This window comes from Pipra filicauda, unplaced genomic scaffold (genome assembly GCF_003945595.2).
Source record: "Pipra filicauda isolate LSUMZ 115617 unplaced genomic scaffold, ASM394559v2 scaffold140_size2443280_pilon, whole genome shotgun sequence".
NCBI classification, from domain to species: Eukaryota; Metazoa; Chordata; class Aves; order Passeriformes; family Pipridae; genus Pipra; species Pipra filicauda.
In genome coordinates, this window is record NW_024103885.1 from 871,117 (window position 1) to 894,210 (window position 23,094).

The 23,094-nt window shown below is 34.3% G+C and overlaps 1 protein-coding gene across 1 annotated transcript in view; it reads left to right on the forward strand.

The window, feature by feature from the left end:
- Positions 1-23,094, forward strand: part of SGCZ (sarcoglycan zeta) — a 435,251-nt gene that overhangs the window by 340,558 nt on the left and 71,599 nt on the right. Inside the window, exon 4 of the mRNA XM_039378555.1 lies at positions 20,551-20,638. Within this exon, the coding sequence (XP_039234489.1) occupies positions 20,551-20,638 (88 nt within the window). The remainder of the gene's footprint in view (positions 1-20,550; positions 20,639-23,094) is intronic.

The following is a 23,094-nucleotide window of genomic DNA, read 5'->3' on the forward strand; positions in this document are numbered from 1 at the left end:
GTTCTCTCAGCATCTTTTCTATGCTCCATTTCTTTCACCATCTTTGTGGGTCTTTTCTTCAGTATGTTGGCATCTGTCTTGTACTGGGGAGCCCAGAACTGGTCCTAGAAGTCCAGATGGTTCTCACAAGGCTAGGTAGACCTGTTGGTGATATTCTTCCTAATGAAGGTCAGGAGACTGTTGACCTTTACCTATTGAGGTCCCTCTGAATGGCAGCACAACCATTAAATGTATCAACCACTCCTGCCTCATATTGTGTCATATTAAAAGTTTCTGAGGATGCACTCTGTGCTATTATCCAGGTCATTAATGAAGGAATTAAATACTGCTTATAGATCTCTGAGGTGGATCCTCCTAGTGGACTGGCTTCCACTTGGGCTTTGTGCCACTGATCACAACATTTTTAACACAGTTGTTTAGCAGTTTTTAGTCCACTTAATTGTCATTTTTTGTAGACTGTCATTTTGTCTATGAGGATGTGAAGTGAAACAGGGGCAAAAACCTTAGGATATACAATATTCACTGCTTTCTCCTCATCCACTGAGTTGGTTATTTCATTGTAGAGGGCTATCAGTTTGGTCAGACATTTCTTCTTCATAAATCTATGCTGACTACTTCCAAGCTCTTTTATCAACTTTTGGTTGCTAAAACCATTTTGGAAGTGCAGTTTTTCAATACCATCTCAGTATTTGGGACAGTGGTGTTTATTCTAAGTGAACTAAATTGAAGAAAACAGGTTAAGAACTGTTTATAGAATACTGTTCCTCTAAGTGTTTTACTTTGGTAGATTGTTGCATGCTATTTTTTCCCTACAGAAAGAAGAGAAATGTAGAACGTTCTGTATCAATAAAATTACATTGAATGCTAATATAATATGTATTAATGAACTTTACCAGAGTAGATAATATTTCAAAATAAATAAGGCAAAAATATGACTCAAGAGAAGTTGACAGAATTTCCCTCCAAGCAGATTTCTAATGTAACATCAGCAGGGATGAGGGCCATCTGTCCATGTGTTTTTCCGTAAGGATATTTGGCTTCTTTGGAAAACAACCAGACCCCGTCCCTGTAGAGTTTGGCAAAGCTGTGATATAAAATGGATTCATTTAACAGATTGAAGATTTTTATGCAATTCAAGAGACTAGAATGACAGAAGAGGCAACTGCTTTAGCACTAAAAATCAGTCTATACCCTGTCCTCATGAAATAATAATAATGGTAATACTTAGTGCTTGATAGCTCTTTAAATGTTAATACATATCGTAAAGCCTAAGCTAAGGCAATATCGTCTGCTGCATGTACTTTTAAGGCTCTGTGTAAGTATATTGCCTGTAATTATCTTCCCTGAAATACCAGGGAAGGATGTAGATTGTTTTTCTTCTCTGCAATACTTCGGTACTTCAAGTCCTATATTTTCTGAAATGTATTCTCTTCCTAAAGAGATTGAAAATTATGTTCATATGTGGTACCTGCAGTTAGTATATTGAAACTTGAAGTTACATCAAGAATTAATTTGAACTGTAAAACTGATCTGAAAATCTTATGCAGTTTCTCTGAATATAGCAATCTCGTTAAATGCAAGATTGTAATTTGAGAATTTTACCACCAAGCTGCTTATGGTAGAGGTACTCAACAGACTTAGATTTTCTCACCAGACTGCCTCTGAGTTCTCACTAATTTACAAATCCTTGAAAATGTATAAGAACATTACCTGTTGCAACTCATGTAACTAAGGTTGTTCTTCATAAAGAAATCTTCTGGATTTCAACTCTGCCTATATTTTGCTTTCCCATACTTGAAAATAGTTCTTTTAGATATCTTTGCCTGCACTGATATTTTGATACATAGAATTCATTTTAGTTAGCTGGGAAAGAACATGTTTTACATAAGGGATGAGGGAGATAAACCATTGCAGAAGTTACAGCCTTAAGGCTCTGTGATCTACATTGTAGTGAAAGCCAGATTAATTAACTGTTCTGATTTGAAAATCTATGTTTATAGCAATTTAATCTTTTTGTCTCTTGTCAAAGCAGCAAGACAGTAATTTCATAAATAGCATTAGACTCAGACTGTTGAGAGAAATTAGTTTCCCCGCTTAGTAACTTTTGACTTACAGATGCACTGTTGTTCTTGGATATCCTTGGTGATATGTGCTGTGTTCGTGACATACAGGAAGAGAGACTACACTATATAACATTTACTTTTGCTCTCCAGATTACCTAGAACTTCATAGGTTTACAACAATACCATTTATTGTGCTCAGAAGATGAGAGTAAACCAATTTTAAATTAATGCAGTATGTTCCTCAAGGATAAAAGGAAGGGAAGCTGCAATCTGTTCTTGTGGTTTCAGGACCCTGTAGAGCAAATTCAATTCAGCAATGATATCATAAATGCCAGAAATGTTTTGAGAAGGTCAGAACCTAACAGGAGATCTTGAAAATAATAAATTAAGAGCAAACATTTAGTTAGTTATACTTTAGAGATTTGAGCACCAAGCACAAGCCCTCTTACAAGAATACCTCTTAAAACGAAGAATCCAGATGAAAGAGGAACAAGATTTTTCAGGTACTGAAATTTTAAGCAATCAAATTTTTCACATTTTGGGATATTTTTTTAGTCTCTCTGGAACAGTCTCATGCCTTATTAAAAAAAAAAAAAGTGGACTTAAAATTAGGAATTCATAACATTTAATCTTATATATCTATTGCATAAGCCAGGGAGAACCCAAAGAGGCATTCAGGCTATGGTACATACAAGATACGTGAGCTTTAAACTCCTTTGAGATAGTTTTGACATATTAGGCAATTACAACTGGTAAGCTCAGTGGTTTGAAAAGTAAGTGACATGGAAGGCTCCATGGATTCAATATAACCATTAGTGGACAGAAAGTAATAGTTTATTTACCTTAGAGGTTTTATGGTCTTTTTTTTAAGGGAAGACAAGTGAGGCAGGAAGATCAGGAAACCACATTTAAAATAAATTTCTGAACACATCAGCCATGGAGGAAATTACTTCCATTCTTTAGCTGAAAAAGAAATTGAATTGCCACAGTCTGTTGTTTCTGATAATATTTCGTGATGAAGAAAGAGCAATTTTCAGTCCCAAATTAGACAGACCTGTCTTACAGATGTAGAATATATGTATTGTTTTATTTCAGTAGGTATAGAAGGAAACAAGTTCTTGAAAGCAAAAACAAATATAAATTATAGGAGTTCACAGAATCATAGAATGTTAAGGGTTAGAAGGGACCTTAAAGATCACCTAGTCCCAACCCCCCTGCCATGAATTGAAGCATGCAGTATTATTTTTGTGTTTTCTGTGATGGACAGATCTACTCATCTTACTCTTCTAAAATTCTTACACTGATGATAACATCTGAGTTTTCACATATCCAAAGTTCGTAACTTTAAAGGACAAACAATTCCTAACGGCTGGCCTTGACAAACCCTGGCTTTGTCTGGAGAAAGAATGCTTGAAAACAATATATTGGCCAAAGTAATTTTCTACTAAGATGTAGCAATTAGAACAAATATGTATTGTCATTATGCCATGCAATTTTGTCTTAACCTTTTGAAATCTGTATACAAGTAGGCGTACAGAGCAGCTGGAGCAGCGGCAGCTCAGGGACACTGGTCTGAAATACAATTCTTTGTTATCTCATTCTTAGTGAAATGATTTTAATAAGTCAGAGGCATTTCTGCAAGCCCTGACACTTAGCAAAATGAAAACGATTGTAAGCCATCTTCAGTATTCCAGAAGTGAGCTGAACAAATGGAAGAAGACCTTGCCTGAGAGAGGTCCAAAAGGTCTATGCACTGTGCAGCCTGTGGGAATTGTAAAACCTGAAATACTGACAGAATAGATGGACACTTTTATGTGACCTTGTTGGAATGACTCTTAAAGGCAGTATAGGTCTGGCCAAAAAGGGTACGGGAGAAGTTGCCAGAAATTCTGGGATTTTTCTCTATTTCCCTTAAATCGATGCATCTGTGTCTATGGCCTTATCCACTCTGTCATTTTTCTAAAATGCCAGACTCCTGTGTTTTAAACACAAATATGTATTCTCTCCCTAGTGTTGCCTGAAAATTCTAAATGAGCTAAAATGTGGTCATTTGCTAATTTGCTGAAGAGTTGGTCATTCACTGAGTTAGTATTTGGTTGCAGTTTTAAGTTGTTTGTTGCTTAAAATGGTTATGAATCTAAGTTTTTATCCCCAAATCACTATTTCACAGATTTGTTTCTAATGATACCCCAAGATTCCCTGCTGATTTTTCTTTATTATTATATAAAGCAAACCTGGTTTTTTTAAAATCTTGGTAATGAACTAAAAATGATACTGCCACTTTTCTGAATTAGCAAATAAAGAAATTTAAGGCAATTGAAATTTTTCAGGCAATAAATGATCTAGAACATATATTTGTATTGTAAATTCCATCCTTTTCCAAAAATCAGTTAGTGGTACAGAAGTCACATAGATCCAGCATCCAGTTCAACTAGACAAGTCTATTAACAGCAGTGTGAGAGCACCAGGCTTTGGTTCTTTGATACCATTGTGACAAAGTGGAAATGATTGCTTAGAAAAATACTGCTGTTTTTTCTGTTCTGCTTTACTTTGTTTCTGAAATTTCAAAAGATTAAGATTTTACCATCTGTCTTGTAATTACTGTTTTATATTGAAAATATTTTCTCATTTTAGGTGGTAGCAAAGTGTAGATAGCACAGATATGCCATTGCCACCTACAGATACCGAAATGCCATTTTGTAGTAAGCAGAGACCATCAGAAATAACTTGCCCAGTGAACCCGGTGTACATACAAGACTGCTGTATCTGAAGCAGCATAAACTAGCACCAGTCAACTCTAGCACCAGTCTTTCCACAGTTGTTATTAGCTATTTACACCTATTAGAATTGCTGTGTAATGCTTGAGCACAAAAGAACCTTTGGTTAGTAAAACATCTGCATCAGAAAGTCGGCTATTGACTGACTGATGTGTGTGCCTTTATCCCTAACAGCAACAAAGCAAAGCCAGTGATTTTTCTTCTACTTTCAGAGATAATAATATATATTATTATCTAATCTATGTCAAAGAACTGAATTAAAGGCTTTGAAAAACATTTTTAGTTAATGGCAGTCTATCACTTGGTGACTAGACTTGTCATTCAAGCAATCTAAAAATGGAAAAAATAAATTAAACTTTAGTAATCCATGGTAATTAATATTGAGAAACTGATTACTTACATTTTCTGAAGGGGAACCTCAAAATTCATCTCACTGTGCAGAACTTGATTTGACTTTTGAATTCTGTGAAATTTCCATTGTATTTAATTCTACAACAGTTGAAGAAAGTTTGTCCCTAATACAAGCAGTCCTCTGAGTCAGGGCTTTAGAAATGCCTTCAGATATCACAAACCACTGGTAATATTGTAGAATTGAATGACTCCAACTAAATCTATATTAATAAAAGAGTACTGGTAGACATATTATACAATACATTAGGGAAAAGAAGATATGACACAATAAAAGACAGATATTTCAACCTCAAAAGGAGGCTGTGGCATTTGTTGCATCTTCTTACAAAGTGGAAGCAAAGGCTGAAACAGTTGTGCAGAAGAAGGTAGATTGCCTTCATGAGTAAATATCAATCCTCTTCTTGTGTAGAAATCTGCTTTAAAATCAACTCAGAGTAAGCCTCTTGCATTAATATCTAATAAAATATGTGTTAGGACCTGGCAACACTGGGAGTGAATTCTTTTGAGTTAGCTTCTCAGTGAAAAAGCATGAAAGTGATGTCTGAAAGGTGTAAAGCATGGAGAAGCAACAAATCTTCTGCGTAAAAAAACAATAACAAAAGTTACAACCTGGGAAACATATTTGTGTTGTAGATAGCATTTGAAATTCAATACTCTGTTCTATCTTGCAGTGAACTTCATCTGGAACATGAATTCATTTTTGTTTCTTTACCCTTAATTTAGAATAACATTTCTAAACTGTTAGTACTAAACTGGCAGTATTGGACATTGTTTTAAATGCTGAATGAACTAGAGAAAATCATCTTATTTTTGGCTAAGGAAAAAGGGACTTCCAAGGACATGAAGTACTTCACCTTGACATTGAAGTACTTTGGCAAGATCTTTGTCCACTTAATAAGAATTGGTAGCTTGAAAGAATGATTAAGGGTGTAAAAATTCACAGAGTATTTGACATATTTAATCTTTTTAGAGGCCCTGTGAAAAAGGTGCCAAGTTGTATAAGCCATATGCTTCCTTTAGAGTAAAATTTGGAAGAAATTCCATGAGAATCTAGAACAAATTTGGGAACCTGTCCTTGAAATATGAAGTGCAACCACACAGCTCAGTTTATCAGGAAAAAGCTGATGGAGAAATGTATTGTGGGACTCGGAGTGCTCCCCAGGTCATGGTTTTTGGTCTTCTTTTTTCTTGAACTTCACACTGGTGTGAGAGTCGGATGAACTGCATCTGTCCCTCCTTGCTCACCCTTCAGCAGTAGGAAATCCAGATGCCTGAGCCAGGGAAGAAGTGGCTGCTTTTAATGATTCCTTGGAAAGGGAACCAGGGCTATGAGGCCTGCCAGGTAGATCACCTGCCTTATTGTGTACATGTGACATAAAAAGGGTTTGTACTCAAAAGGATGCTGAGAGATGGCAAGCTTAAAAGCCATAACTCTGTTCCCAACTGCTTGTTAAGGAATTAGCCGGGGCACATAAAAGGGGCATCATATCAAAGCAACTCAGGAGACAATTATGTGGGATAGTGGTTTAGTTCTTGTCCTAGTTACAGGGTTTATCACTATGAGGGTATAACCAAAACTGTGTATTCTACACCCTCTGTGTAATTTCTGATGGACTGTTAATAATGGATCATTTGCAACAGCTGCCCAGGGCACACCTAATGACTCAGCTGTGATAACTCCCCTCTGGGGAGGAATCAGCACCTTCACACCCAGCCTGAGGGGTCATTGCTGCTACTGGGCCATACTGGACTGACATAATTGGCAGCTGCAACACCTAGACCATCAGACTCCAAAAACATCCCACAACTCACAGAGTTAAATCACCCACTGTGAAACTCCCTGCCCTGGGGGACGTACTGGACACTCCCACCTGAACCTGAGCGCATATAATCTTGGGGTTTTGGGACTTTTGGTACCACTCTTTGGATTGAGAGGAGGACCAGAACTCAACAGGATTGCGACTGCCACTCTCTACAAGACTGCGATCATTACCAACACCGTTCTATTCTTGTCCCAGGGTGTGGGGTTATACATCTGTCTTTGTGGGTGAAAACCAGTTTTCTCTGTATCATTGTATTTATTGTAATCTTTTTAGTAAATTGTAACTCTGACTTGTAATCTCTCTTGAGGTGGGTTTATTTGTCCTGCTGGTTTACTTTTAAACCAACACAGTTCTTTTTATTAATTTTCTTTTTATTAATTTTCTTTTTATTAATTTTCTTTTTATTAATTTTCTTTCTATTTTGACTGTTGGGAATTATATATTTGACAGTTTGTTAGTATTTTGTTGGCATAATGCTATTTTGAAAATAGAACCTTTTCTGATTTTGAAAGAGATACACATTTTTAATCAATTTAGCATATAAAAAGTATATCCAGATAAAGATAATGAAATGTAATGTCTCCTTCCTGATTTTGTGTCAAGATGAAACCAGTATGGAACTCTGTCCATGTGGCACAGGGTATATCACAGATTTTGACAGTCGGTTTCCCTTTTTATAATTTTTGATAAATATTCTTGTACTTCTACTGCTATAATTCCTTTTGTATAATTTATGAGACATAAAAATATAGTTGATAATATAGGTTATAGCTACATTTTTCCTTGTTTTTTGCATTCTCTTATAAAAATTTTGCCTGAGCTTTTCCCACAAAAAACTGCACAGACACTGACATAGGGTAGAATTGTTCCCAGCTAGAATTCTTCCTTTTCCCTCAGGATCTTTGACACTTCAGAAGTGCTGACCTAGAAAGAGCACACTGTTAAAATACAGTTTTATGCTAGAGTCTCAAAAAAGAAACTGATAGATGACTAGCATTCACAGCCTTTGGCTGACGTAAGTCTATTTGCTGATGTCTGTACAGGAAACAAATTTGATGAAACTCAAGCTCAGGAAATTGGAAAATGCAACTGTGTTTTATCATGGCCTTTGTAATTTTGTTGGTTGAAAAAAAATCCCCTAGCTAATATTAGCAAAAGGAAGTACAGCTAATTCTGACGTGATTTTCCTACATCTAATGCATAGTTCTACTTTTTTGGTTTTTTTTAATTAGTATTCTAGAAAGACGAAAGCATTTATTTCATAATTGTTAGCACAGTTGCTGAAGTTATTGAACAAGAGAAATAATGAGAAAATAGTTTTTTCAAGGTATCAAGATTATATTGGAGTATGTCATATCAATTTATTGCCAGACAATTAGAGGAACCAAAATAATTTCAAGACACATGCTTGATTATACATTATTTCATTCAAAGGTCTCCTGGTGCAATTATTATATTAATATATAATATAATATATATATATATATAATATATGTAATATAATTCAACCATTGTATTTTTTTATATATACATATATATATAAAAGAATACCTTCCATCACTCACTGAAAAGCTAAATATAAGATTTTCAGAGGATGGAAACTTAATAATTCAGATTTTCATATATAAAGTTTATAGGTTAGCACAAATGTATCTAAAATTAGCTCACTTTTTTTTTTTTTGATTGATGTTTAAGCAGAGAATATTTTCTTGTATTCTTGAAATAATGCACTTAACCTTCCTCCCCCACCCCCATGGCATTGAATAGAACAGCAAGGATTATTAAAGGAAAAAAATTGAAATACTGTATTGGAATACTGCATAAGTAAGCTAGGATTCTCTTCAAAAGATTTAAATTTTACCAGTGATAGCAAGCCAGTTGTTTCAAAGATATATTTCATAAATTTTTTACAGGGAAGAATATTTAATAGTAGTGTGATAATTAGTTGTAAAACGTGACTTTAAATGACTTTACACTTTACTGACTGGCAATCTGCTGTATTCAGGTTGTTAATCATCTGCATAATCCCCCTGGTAAAATGGATAAGGTAAAAACAAAAGAAATATCCTCTTCAGGGGAAGAATCACCATGCAGTAGGCTACCAATTCAGAGGCATTTACACACATATTATTGTCCAAGAGGACTGAGTTTGATGGACAGGACAGTTTGTCTTGTAAAGATTGTGCTGCAGATTAGACAGCCCAAAAGTCATTGATGTTCATTAGTTAAAATTTATTTTTGCACAAAATTGTAAATAAAGTCTTAACTACAAACATCAACCCTATATAAAAGCATGGAATTATCACAGGGTTAAATTAATGTTGTATGTTTTTATCTGAAGGAAAACTGGAACCCTTTAAATGAATTCCTGTTGATCTCTGCTACTTTAAATACTTACTGTCTGAAGCTGTATAAATCCTTAATGAATGAGAAAAATGAATGCATGCTCACATTCTGATCAAACAAAAGTTCTGATCTAGTTTTCCGCACTTTGCCATAAATCATTTGGGCAGAAATTTTGTAAATATTGGAAGACTTACAGCATAGTTACATGTTAGATCCTTTGACAGAGAAATATTTCTCTATGCACAAACATAGTTTAAGAAGTCTCTGATCTTTGCTACTCCTAGTTGACCAACCCTTTTGTCTGCTGCAGAGCTTCCCTCTTACTTTCAGCAGTCCAATAGTTTTAGTTGAGCTGTGTTTTAGAAAACAATGAAATTATTTAAATAATCAATTTAAATTCTGTTTTTTTGCTATTGTCTGTTTACTTTCTTTGGTAAGCCAGATCATTTGAGTGATGGGATGAAGGCCAGCTGTAGAATTAATGCTTTTTTTTTAGCTGAAAAGGAAAAGATTATACAAAACTGTATAGTGAGAGAATGTAAACCACTATTTCTTTCATTATTCTTGTTTGGTCTTGGAGAATCTGAAAATTCAGTCTTACATAATTAAAAGCAGTGCAGGGAGATGTTCAGTATACATTTTTTATTATCTTTAAGCTTCTGAGGACTTCTTTAATCTTTATTATTTTCTCTCTGGCAGAGAAGTATATTAGGTATATTAAGTATATAAGGATATATATATCTCCTTTAAGTATATTTTGTCCTTAAAACTCTTCAGACTTGTTATTCGCATCAGTAATCTTTGTTGAAAGGAGACACTAAGCCACTTCCCTGCACCAAATATTCTATTAAAGTCTGTTATTCACAGGCAAAATTTGGCTGAGGGGCTTGCTGTAATTAGCTCTGAGAATGCTGATCAGCTGATAGACTTGTTTGTTTATTTTAGTCTTAAAAACAGCTTAACAAAATTAAATCTGAGTATATGACAAACATATAAATTATTTTCATTGCAGTTTGGAATCAGAAAGGTACATTGATTTAATTCTAATACTAAGAGTAGGAATTTTATAATTTTTAATATTTATTAAAAGATTAATTAGTAGACTGAACAATATCTTCCTTTAGTTTAATAAGTTCTTAAGACAAATTTTCTTAGTTTTATTTGAATTGTAAGGTTGAGCTTAAGGGTAAAATGTTTAAAGTCACAGTGATTTTAAATGAGCATAAAGCTCCAGAATCCCGAACGGGCTGGCAAGATTCAAGAAAGAAATTGTTAGGCAGGCTTCTTAGAGTCCTGAAGAACTTACTTTAAAAATTTACTGTTAATATTTTTAATTTATTATAAAAATGTTGCTTATACAGCTTTTAGACTACATTTGGAAAACTTTTACATAATTTTCCTGTATTTAAACACTTCAACAATTCTAAACAAAATGCTTTAGAGGAACCATTCTATGAGAAGTATGAACCAAGTCTACATTTTGTTCATTGCCTTTGTTTGAAAGTCAAAACACAGACTAGAACTTTTTTCACTGACTTTTGGGATAAATGTGGGGAAAGGAACATTAGAATATAAAGTTTCAATGAAAATAACTAAAGTGCACTGGAAATATTTTACAGGGATTTAAATAAGTTTATAGAAAAATATTAATAAGATTACAACGGAAACTTAAGTATAATGGTTTGTACTGACAATTACTCTAATATTTTGATACAGAATTACCTGGAACTGTATGATCATCTGTTTACATTTAGGAGAGTTTGACTAGTTGCCAGAAGCATAATAAAAAAAATTAAAATTATTGTCATGCCAATAATGAACAAAAAAAATGCAGAAAGCATTCTTAATTTTTTGGTATGCCATGTGCATTGCTTTGCTTATGCAGAAGCATGAGAAATACTCAAGCACTAATGCAAGCTGGATTGAGATCTTTCTGGCAGTTTAACACTGTTTCTAAGGAAATACAACAATTTTTAATTTCCCATGTTGCTCTGTGATCTTGAATTTAAAAGAAATTCAGTCTTTAGAACTGTACTGATTAATTCTGCAGGTTGCAGAAGTGATCCAGGTCCATGGCATTTCTCACATTGTTTCAATCTAAATGTCATCTGCAAAGTCATGGAACTGTATTTGTTGTAGTCTTTGTCAGTGGAGGAAAGTTTTCTTCAGTATTTTAAAACCTGCAGTGTAAAAGCATTTGGTTGGGAAAATTACCCAGTTACTGAAACAAAAATAAATTCTGAATAACTAGAGAGTTGAAATGAAAGGCAAATTGTTAATTATATCCTTTGGAAAAGATCTGTGTTATTAAAAGGTGGCAATTATCTCAACAGCAAGGTTGACAATAGTGCTATTCTCACTGGAAAATAATATGCTTCCATGAAGAAGCATGTGCCATGTCATTCCCTGAACTATAATCCTTTCGACAGAATTTTATTTCCTTGATTTTGACCTTCAGAACAGGGCTGGTGACTTATTTTAGTCTGTGATTGCCAAGTCTCAAAGCAAGTTTCTTAAAAGAAAGGCAATTTTTAAACCACCAAGTCATGTCCTACAATAAAGGTGGGAATGAATATCTTCTTTCCAGAGATAACAAGTTTTAGAGGAGACATGAAACTAATTCTGAGCTCACATATTGGCAAAGTTTGTGTCATACTAATGACAAAGCTACTTATTAAATGTTTTGCCAGGTTAAAGAACATTGATCAGCAAAATCGGAGGTAAAACTTTTCAAGGTCACTTTCTAGCTTTTGATACGTCAGAATTAAAGGTAGGGGATGTTTGGGTTTTTAATCTTAAAATACCCTCTTCTACCTGTGTTCAGGATAATGTAGCTTTTTCTATTGATTCTTCATCTGATTGCCTTGACTTTTCAAAAATCATGGAGAGTGATTTGGCAACTACATAAGCCAGTTCACTCAGGACTTCTCAGCCTTCTCCTCACTTTTACCAGTTTTCCAGCATTGTTTATTAGGGGGGTTACATCTTCTTTGACCCTCATTAGAAACAGAAAATCAGTGGATTATCCGTAATTCCTGTAACTGTCATTCTTACTCTCATTCCTCTTGATGCCTCGATCAAAGCCTCAGTATTCTTCATGCTAAACATCCATGGAATTTTTGTCTCAAGGAAGTGCAATAATGTCGCCTGAAAGCACCTAACAACTGATGTAATAAGCAACTGGTAATAAGCAATGCAGGGGAAGACTCAGTAAAGTGTCAATAATAACGTCCCTTCTTTTCGGTAAGGTGTTTCAAGGTTCATTTGAGATGTGTATGCTTCTGCTTGTTTAGCACAGAAACAGTAGAGAGAACTAGGAATGCAGAAAGCTTTGCCAGGGTAATTAGGATCCAGCACTGAGTGATTCTGCTTGAAGGAAGGCTTATCAGGAAATACAAATAGTGTAAAAATTAAGATAGCTATATGAAGAAACAAAAATACAGGTAACTATTTCTGACGTTTGCTGTTGAAGCTACTGCTAATGCTAGTGGCATCATTTAATTGTATAGGTTTCTGCCACCTTAACTTTCCATAAAATAATAGGTTTAATATTAACCTAAAATAAAGCACCTAACTAAATATATTTAAAATTAATGACTCATCTTGCCTTACTTTTGTGTCTTACATTTTTATTTAACATATTAATTTTAATGTGCATTAGACTTTTTAATATTCTTTTTTAATAGCAAGTCTTTCTTTGCTGCCTTTTCTGAGCTATAAACCTCATTTCAGATTTCTATTACAATAGTTCTGAAATAGTTCTACTTCTACAGTTCTGAAATTCTACTTTGTACTTTAAAATTTCTTTAGAATTTGTTTATTCTTCTTCAGCTTTAGAATTTGAAAATATCTGTCAAAGAAATCATAGTGAAATAAAAACTGATGATGGAAATATTATTTCCATATAGGCCTTTCCTGTATGTCTTCAGGACACCACAAAAGTGGAACCCAGAACCTATTGATGTGCTGGAGAGTTCCCATTTTTCAGAACTCTTATTTCAGATTTCCATAGGAATAAACATAATGAAAAAGCTTCTTTTGACTATTTTGCTGATTTTATATTTTTTTTACATTTATCACCATGTAAAACTGATATATATTTTCTGACATCAAGCAAATAGGGGTTAACGCACTTTTCTCAGTCATAAACATCTCAGGAACAAGGAATCTGGTGTCAGATCACTCACTACAGCATGTTGTTGGAATGTTGTTTTGTGGTCTGTTTTTTTTTTCTCTCAACTACTGAGTTTAAAATAAATGCAATTCAAATTCTGTAGAGAAATGCTCACTAGGGAATGCTGGAAAATAACTTTTAAATGTGTGAATATACTTTGATTTATATAAATTTTCCTATAATGTCTTCAAACTTTTCCTGGAGTTAAATATTTCAAATTGCAGCACTTTAAGTTAAAATGGCATGGGAAACACAGTCTTGTTTCACTGTAATGATATAGCATGGTTGACACTTGCACACAAACAAGAACTGAAAGACTGCTTTCCAAGATTTAAAATAGTGTAGTGAATTGTTGGTTACTGTTGAGCATAACTTTAATGACAAAAATCCTTTCAATAATATATGCACCCACATTGCAAGAAATTTGAAAGATTTGAAAGGAATGAAGCATTTTAAGACTTGCATTGGTTTTCTACCAGTTCAAATTCTTTGGGGGCTTTGCAACTCAGTAATGTACAATTTTACTTGCTGTGTCAGAAGCCTAATGATTAAGGAGTGAGCTTTGGGCATTTAATAACCCTCTTCCAAGTACTTTTATAGTGTTGCTTTATTTTTAGTTAGGATGTTTATATCTTAAGTCTGTTTGAAATTTTATTTGGTGTTTAAATCAATTCTACAATAGTCACATCTTTTGTCTGCTATTTAAGTATCTGCTTGTGCTTTATCACTAAGTTTTTCTATTCATGACTGAATTCTGCCATAATAAAAATTTCATGGTGCATTATACAATGAAGTAAAACAAGTAGGTTACTTCTGTCTGGAGGTTATAGCCATAATCACTGTGCAGATTTAGCAGTTCTTTTGGCTCTCTAGAGCGCTGTTTATAATTCTCAATGGGTACATCTATATTTCTTCAGTAGGTGTAGCTATGTTTGGATTCAGATTTGGTATTTCATGAAGCTGGTTGATATCTGTGATTGTCTTTACCATTTAACAAGGCTGACATGGACACAGAACAGAGGCTGGGAACCAAGATAATATCCTTTGATGAACAAGAATTATCTAGAAAGTATGTTTCTTGAAACTTTGTCAATAACCTCAAGTATGATATTTCTTTCAGTAAAAACTAGGGTGTTTTGTTCATTTTTTTTGCAAACTATTAGTTTGTGCTATTTTTACCTTTCTTCCATAGCTTTCATTTCTTTGGTCAGTCAATTAAGTGAGGTATATTTCCCTCTTTGATTTGGAAAATAGATTTTGTATCTCACTGCCTTTGGGGTATTTTTACAAAATCAGTTTTGACATGAAGTCAAATCTGCTGGTCATTTTACCAGTGTGTTACATAAAAGATTTGATTCATTATTTTTTTCTACTTGCAATTGATGGTGATTATATGTAAATAAGTTTGGCCATGGACTAGTGAAATGCATTGAACTAATAGTTTGCTTGAATACTTTTCCAAACCTCCTCACTGTGTAAGACTCATGTGAAAAAATACTGATTTTTAATAACACTTGGTCAAACTTTTAAGATATCTGGAATGACTCCTTAAAGCAGAAGTCCAAACATGTTTATTGAGATTTTGCAATCAGCTTCCTGATTTTGATTAAATTGGGACTATCAGGTTAGAAAGGACAGTTATACAGAAAAAACACTAAAATCTGATACGAAACTTTATTTTGGGAATGCAGGGATATAGGAGATAGCTTAAAGCATCTAATTTATTTGGATGGATACTTACATTAACTCTTCTCAGCTCAGAATTGACCAGGAATAACTTGAACAGTAAATTATATTCAATTCTCCCTATTTTAAACACCCCTGTGTTGGAATCCCTGCTGTCTTGATGCCTTGGGAAGCCTCTTGGGAATATTTTTGAGAATATTTTTGCAAATACTGAATATTGGTAAATATTGATAAAAAGGAATATTGGAAATATTCTTGGAAAAATATTTTGGGAATATTCTGATGGAGAAAATTTTTCTTTAATTTGTATTTTGACAGTCCCAAACTCATACAAACTTCCAATAGTTTTAATGGAGACTTCAGTCTTTTTAAGTACTCAAGAGCTCAGCATTTGCTTCCATTTGTAGGTCTTTTTCTTTCAAATCCTTCTTAATGCAAATTTCTTCATGTTTGGTTACTGCTAATAATAGCATTAATGATAGACAATTTGTCCCAGAGACTCCAAGCCCTAAAAATGATCTTTTAGTCCCTGGAGCTTTATCTTCCACCTCGATTATTACCTCCTCGTTTGAAAGGAATGTTGCTAAGAAACATGCTGATGTTCTAGTTCTGGACAATGGGTAAACAGCTAAGTAATGCTCTTTCCATCACCTCATACCTTTTTTTGCTCTGCTTTCTATCCGTCTTGACTGACGCTGTGTCTTTCATATTCTTCTTCTAAACTTTTTGCACTAAGTTCCTCCAAGGCACTCACACTTTTTACTCCTTATTTGCCCGAGCTGCAGTTGTCCATGTATTTATTGCACAACTACTCATCTGGTCTTTGACTCCCTTGAGCTGCTGGACTGACCAGCCTACTAAGTACTTTCTATTTCTTTCAGTTCTTGTTTTGTTTCTATGGTGTAGTCAAATAGGCTCATACATTATTTGTTCTTCAGTTGGGGTCGTTGAGCAGACACAGCTGATCAACTTCTTCACTGGCACCCACAGTATGGGTCCCTAAAGCAGTAGACAAATTGTGGTGCTCTGCTGCAGTGGGGAAATATGCTCCCTGTCTCTGTTAAAATCTTGTAATACACAACTACCTGTGTGGTTGGGTATGGTGGCATGGTGAGTTTCTCAGCAAACCAAAGTCTAATACTGATTTTTTTTTTTCTTTTTCTGTAAAGGTACCTTGGAAATGCAATGGTCATTCTGAGTCACTAGTGTATCAGGGTAGCTTTGTTAGGAGTCCTACAAGGAAAGCTTCTGCCATAACTATTTTAGCTGCCCACACTGGTGATACTGCTCTGTTATTTGAGTCTATATAACCTTACGTCTTCTAACAAACTGCCACTGGAGTGGCAGGTCTGGAATCCTAGCTACTTATTCCATTGATTTTTATATATATGACACTGCATAAGGGTCCAGAAACCTGAAGTGGTGCACTTGTTCAAGCAAAGAAATCAAATCATAAAAGAGCTAGTGCTTGCACTCTAAGCAATGGTATACATATTGTGACTGTTCCTGAGTGTCAGTTGGTGGTGTTATTACAATTAACTGTGTTCTAAGCATAAGTCTGGGATTATATTTAATTATACAGTGTACCATCTTACTTAAACTAAAGTTTTATTAAACTTACTGGAATTAAAATTGCTCCATTTAAACTGTTTCTAATTTAAAGGGTTCATTTGGAAACATTCTTCAAAACTGAATTAGCTAGGATTGCCTATTTGAATGCTGTACAAAACATATGAAATTTGTCCAAAATATGTTCAAAATACTTGAACCATCTGTAAAAAAATTAACTTTGCTATGATTGCTCATGCAGAATATTTTTAATAAAGTGTTTTTGTAAATCAGTCTGTCAGTTTTTATATACTTACTGTAATCTGCTCATGTACTTCTAAAAAAAAAAGTTGATATTTACTAGTACTGCACTATGATCCTTACTCAAAACAAAAAACCAAAACAAACAAAAAACCCCTACAAACAAACAAGCAAACCCCAAACTTCTTTTTCCTCAAAATTTTAATTGTATTTATAACTGGATTCAGATTCAAGAAAGCTTTCTGAAAATATCCCTTAAATTAAATAGTTTATTTTTCCCTTTGTGAATTCCAGCTGCAAACCTGTTTCAGATAAGAAGTAACTATAGTAACATCATGTTCATCTGGTTTAATTTTAATACACTGCTGAAAATCTTGAAGTTGTAACGTTTCAGGGCTTATAACAGGAATCATTTCATCCAGTATCGTGAACATCAGCTAGTTCTTGAAGTCCTCGTATCTGTCTGGAAGTGATGAGGGTTGAATGCTCCCTAAGAGGTGGGTGGAACCAAGTTGGACAACCCAGATAGAAGGGGTTCAAATGGGACTGGACTGAAATCTCCCCCCAGGGCGGTTGGACAGGGTCAGTATGGGCTGGTAGAACCCTCATGGCCCTGAGGGCATCCCTGTACAATGTTTTGGTTATTAGTATATTGATAATTATTAAAAGCTTTATGTAACAGTAAGAATGTTCTTACTATGTTGCTTTTGTTATCTATAGTATAATTTTTTAAATGGCATCACAAATCATTTACTATTTTCTGAAGGCCACATTTACATCTGTATGTATGTACATTTACACATACTTCTATATCCCTTCTGACATCTGAATGTAAATTATTGTGTGAATCATCAAGGTTACTAAATTGCGAGCTGAAGCTCACATCAAAAGAGTAACAGATCTGGTGATCCAGAGAGAAAATTATCCAGGATTTTAATGCTTTGATGTATTTGTATTCACACGACTGACACTCATCGTGCTTTATACTCATCTTACAGATCTGTAATTCCACTGATTTCAGCTAAATCTTCTCTGAATGTCTAGTTCATCTGAGTAGACTACCTTTGATTACCTCGAACCTCTGTGTTTAGGCACTTCCTGTGTAAAATAAAGTGCAGGTAAACAGTATAGATGAAATGCTGAACTTCTTAAATTGATAGGAGTTTTGCCACTGTGTTTTCTTTGGTCTAGAATTTAAGCTTGCACTGAGGAGTATAGATTTAAGTTCCTAACTTCTTCATCCCTCTTTTACATATGACAAGGAAAGAAGAAGAAAGGAGGCTTGGCTCACCTAATTTTTCCTTTTCCTGTACTTGAGAGTTTGATATCAATCTTACAATTAGAGTCTGAGAGGCAGATTTTAGCCTGAGAATTTTGATAAGTATTTTCCTAAGATGAAAGGAAAGAAACCTTTGGATAATTATGTGAACAGTCTTTGGGAGTGTAGGTTCCCAAACCTTTAGCTGAACTGGCAAAAATAGGCATAGCAGTATCCTCCCTTGCTAAGGGAGATTATTCTAACTTGGAAGACTCTTCACCAAATACTGACTAAGCGAAAGTGAAAAGGGCTCCTTTAAAATACACTTTGGCAATGCAGATGCCTATTAAGACAACTGCCTTTCTCAGAGTGGCAGTTGCCTGGACTAATGATTTTAAAAGAACCATAAGGAAAGTGAAAACCAAGTGTTGACAAAAAGGCCCTTAGCAGCTGCTTTTGTTGTCAGAAGCCCCCTTGATTGCATCACATTTAGCTCAAAATAGTCACATTGAACACAGCATCTCACTGATAATTATAGCTTTTTATCTAGAAAGATGGACAAGCCAAACAGTCACTTTCATCTGCCAGACTCTGTGATGCAGAGCTAATTGGCAGAATGCTAGAGAGGTCAGAGAATGGTCCAGTGAGACATTAAACACACCTGTACTCTTAGAAATTAGCTCAAATTTTAGACTTCCCAGGGAACCGATTATCATTTAAAGTTAATCATAGTGAAAACAACTAGGAAAAGTGTTTCTTGCAGAGGGAAGCCCTGGATTCAAAGAAAGGGACTGTGAGGTATAGAAAATTTTAGTGAAAACCTAATGCATCATTCAGGTAAAAATAAATCTTATTCTGTGGCTCCTTAACTCCTTTCCTTCTCATCTTAAAAACTTTCAAGAACAGCAAGAAGCAATATAGTGAGTGACACACACAAGGGGTCTGTCTAACCTAATATGCTCAGTCGGAGGATAACCAGTAATGAATGCCGAGGGAAGAATCTTAAGAATAAAACAAGTATATAATAAATTTCCCAAATATTTTCCTAGCCCTTAGCCATTCCTATCTAAGACACTTCCCCAGCTGTTTCTATCAGATGTTTTAGTGCTGTTGGATAAACATAGTTAAGCATAATAACTGCTAGCAAACTACCAGAAGCATTAATGTACCCATGATCTCACTGCAAGCTCCAGGGGAAGAACAGTGTGGTATCAGGTGATTCCAGACAGAAAAGTACCTCTCTGCAGCAGCAGCTGCAATCCTAATTTTTCCTCCACTCATGCACTCACCCCACTCCATTGAGAGCATGATTGGTAAGCTCTTTCTTTTTTTTTTGGGGGGGGGGGGCTATTTCTCCTGACTCTCTGTTGAAGCTCTTCCCCTTTCCTGTGCATCTGTGCTTCCCCTGGAGGAGTGTATCTGGCTCCTCATTCTTCAAGAAGCAAAATTAAATTCTTTATGCGATTCTTTATTCTGGCTTTAGACACAGGATAAGCTTACACATATATATGTAAACATTTCTCAGAAGTTTAAACCTAGTTGGATGCTGAGAGTAGTCGTGCTGCAAACTGACTCAAAAAATGTTAAGACTGTATTTAACATTATGCAGTGTTAGTCTCCATGCTACATCAATTTGATCCCTAATAGTACTTGTCAGATACTACTACCAGTGGGTCAGGATTGACTTTTACAAGATCTCGCCTTCCAGTGCTCTCTTTCTTTGTTTTTTTGAGAGTAACAATTCTTTTTGTCTTCAAAGAAATGCATGGCTGTGTTTGTAAGATTTTTGTAAGTACAAGTATTATAGATTGTGCAGATTAGTAGAATAATGCAGTATAGTGTTGGTTTGGTAGTTAAAAAAGTATGGGTTGTCAATATGTGGAAAAGGCTAGTGAAACAGGTTTGTGTTAAGGGTTTTTGAATTTGGAACTTTGTAATATTGACAGGAAATAACCCCCAAATTGTATAAATTAGGTTCAACTGATTTCTAAAGCAGGGATTGCACAAAGGTTCCAAGCTTAAAACAGTATTCTTAGTACTCTTTCATATAAAAAATTGACTTGTAAAATATTTTATGAAATTATTAAAAGGTTCGTTATATTTAACACAGCTCCCCTCTCAGCATGCATGTTTATATTAAGTTCTAACTTAATTATACCTCAATTTTTTGTTCTCTCATTTATTTCTCATACATGTTTCCCAGGATAGCCCACTGGTCTTACAGTCTGACAGAAATGTAACAGTGAATGCAAGAAATCACATGGGACAGTTAACTGGACAACTGACAGTAGGTGAGTGTTCTTTATTAACTGTTACGTTTATCAGTTTAGCTTTATGAATAGGTTTCATTAATAAAACTCACATATAAAATATTACTGAGTAGTCAGGAAAAAATCTCTCATCGCCATACTCAAACAAAAACGGGTGCCTATAATGCACAATACATACACACTAAGAGCATGATTCAGGATTAGCTCAAGGCAGAAAAAGTAGAAATGTCTCAAAACAGTTAAAACAGCTTAATGAAAAATTATTGTGTTTGAGACAACTGTAACAAAACAAACTAAAAAAAACCTCAGCAAAACATGTTCCAACAACACTTTCGGTGGGAAAATAACTATAATTTTCTTACAAGTTCAGCCAGTCTTCTGTTACTTCAGTGGCAATTGGTTAGTCCCCATCACTTATGTAAGGCATTTGTATCAGTACATATTCAAAGAAGTTGGAGTAATGGAATGTAAAAAAACAGAACAAAACAAAAATCAAAATGCTTTCCTAGCCATTACAAAATTTAAAGGGAAAGTCATTAGTTAAAACTGATATTTTACAAAATATAAAATATAGCAGATCAAAGTTCCAAATGAAATGGAAATAAAAAAATCCTCTACTTATCTGTTTCACTTGTCATGTATTTTTTCCTGCTTTTATGGTATTTACTGTGTTATACTCTTTTTTTAGTACAAATTATATTTATTGTGTTAGTAAATATGGAGTAATTTTCTTTTTATATTTTCAGAACTATAACAGTACTGAAGGTATTAATTGCTTTTTAAGAATATTGCCTGAAAAAATTCACTGCAAATTGGTGTTCTAGATCTGTCACAAAACAATACATACATTGACTGGCAATGGGATAAAAAAATATAAAAACATACATGTGTAAGACCTTAATATAAATAATATTAATAAATTATATAAATTCAAGTATATACCCCTTAGACTCCACGTATTTTCGTTTTTTTCACTTTACTTCTGGGTTAAGTTGCATTTTATCCACTTTTTTTCCTCGTGTGTTGAGGTTATGCTCACATAGTTTTAAACTCTAGTTGTAATCTACACTAAGTTTTCATACTGGCTGGAGACAGTGGCTTCAAGTTGTAAAAACCTTTGGCAAGTACAGACACAGTGACATACCATCTGCACTGATTTCCCTGAATGACCACATCAAATGAGTGTGAAAAGGTAACTAGGCTTGCTAGAAGGTACAGATGAGGAAAATTAAGCTAACACCTGTTCTAGCCATATTGTACTTGCCCAGTGTGATTATGGAATGCAGTTCTGTATCATTTGCTAACTATATTATTAAAACATTCTACTTTGTCTGGTAATTGCTAAAAGGTGAGTTGCCCATGGCAGACATTCACATTGGCTGAAATATATATAATATTTTTATCACTGACACTATTCTGGCTTAATGAATCAAGTACAAAAAATGAGTGTGAGTTTATTGAGACTGACCTACTTAAAGGCATCACACTAGAGGTTAATATTCTAAAAACATAAAGGCCTGAAAAAAATATACGTTTTGTGTTTCCGTCATTAGAGTGAATACCGTTAGGCTTCTTGGTGTGCAGCTGGTATGGTGTTTGGAGAGCAGAAATTTGTTAAATTGCAATATTGTATTTACATTATTTCTTATTCTTTACTTTCCTCTTCATTCCTTAACAGTTATATGGCCTTTATTACTCCTTATATTAATATAAAAATCTGCTTCTTTATTTTTTATGAATTCCCTGTACGGTACTGGGTGCATATTAACATATTTCTTATTTTCTTATCTCTTATTAAATATTTCTAACTTAGTAAAATCAGTCACCAGTATAATCAGTAAAACCTGGACATTCTACTATTAGAAATCAAAGAAATTAACAGGCACCTAAAAATCTAATATTCCTGCCCTCCCTTCTAAAGTTTTTTCTTGTGTAAGATAGAGCAGAGAAAGACAAGTTTTGGCTTTTGTCTTGTTAAAAGCATGGCCACATCTGCTGAAAGAATGGTAGGGAACTTTTCTATACCGTGTTTGCTGACATAAGAAAATATTTTTTCTATTAGTTGTAAATATGCTCTGGAACATTCTTCTTTAAATGAAGAGGTATGCTGCATCCTTCAAAAACAATGAAGAGAAATGTTTTAAGCAGCAACAACAACAACAAAACAAACAAACAAAACCCACAAAAAACCAAACCAAAACAAAGTAAATTATTATACCTTGGGGGAAAAATTGTCTAGTTAACAACTTTGAAATCTTCTTATATGTTGACATCTTTAAAGAGTTGAATAATAATAATTTTAAAAAACCACCAAACCTACAAATTTATATGCATGGCAGGAGCATTCTATAAAGAAAGAAGGATGCCAGTGCATTCAGAAAGATGATAATGCACTTTCTATATATGTTATACCACTGGCATTTTATCTGTGTTTCACAGGACATAAGTGATATTGCAAGGCAACAAATTGACTGGTC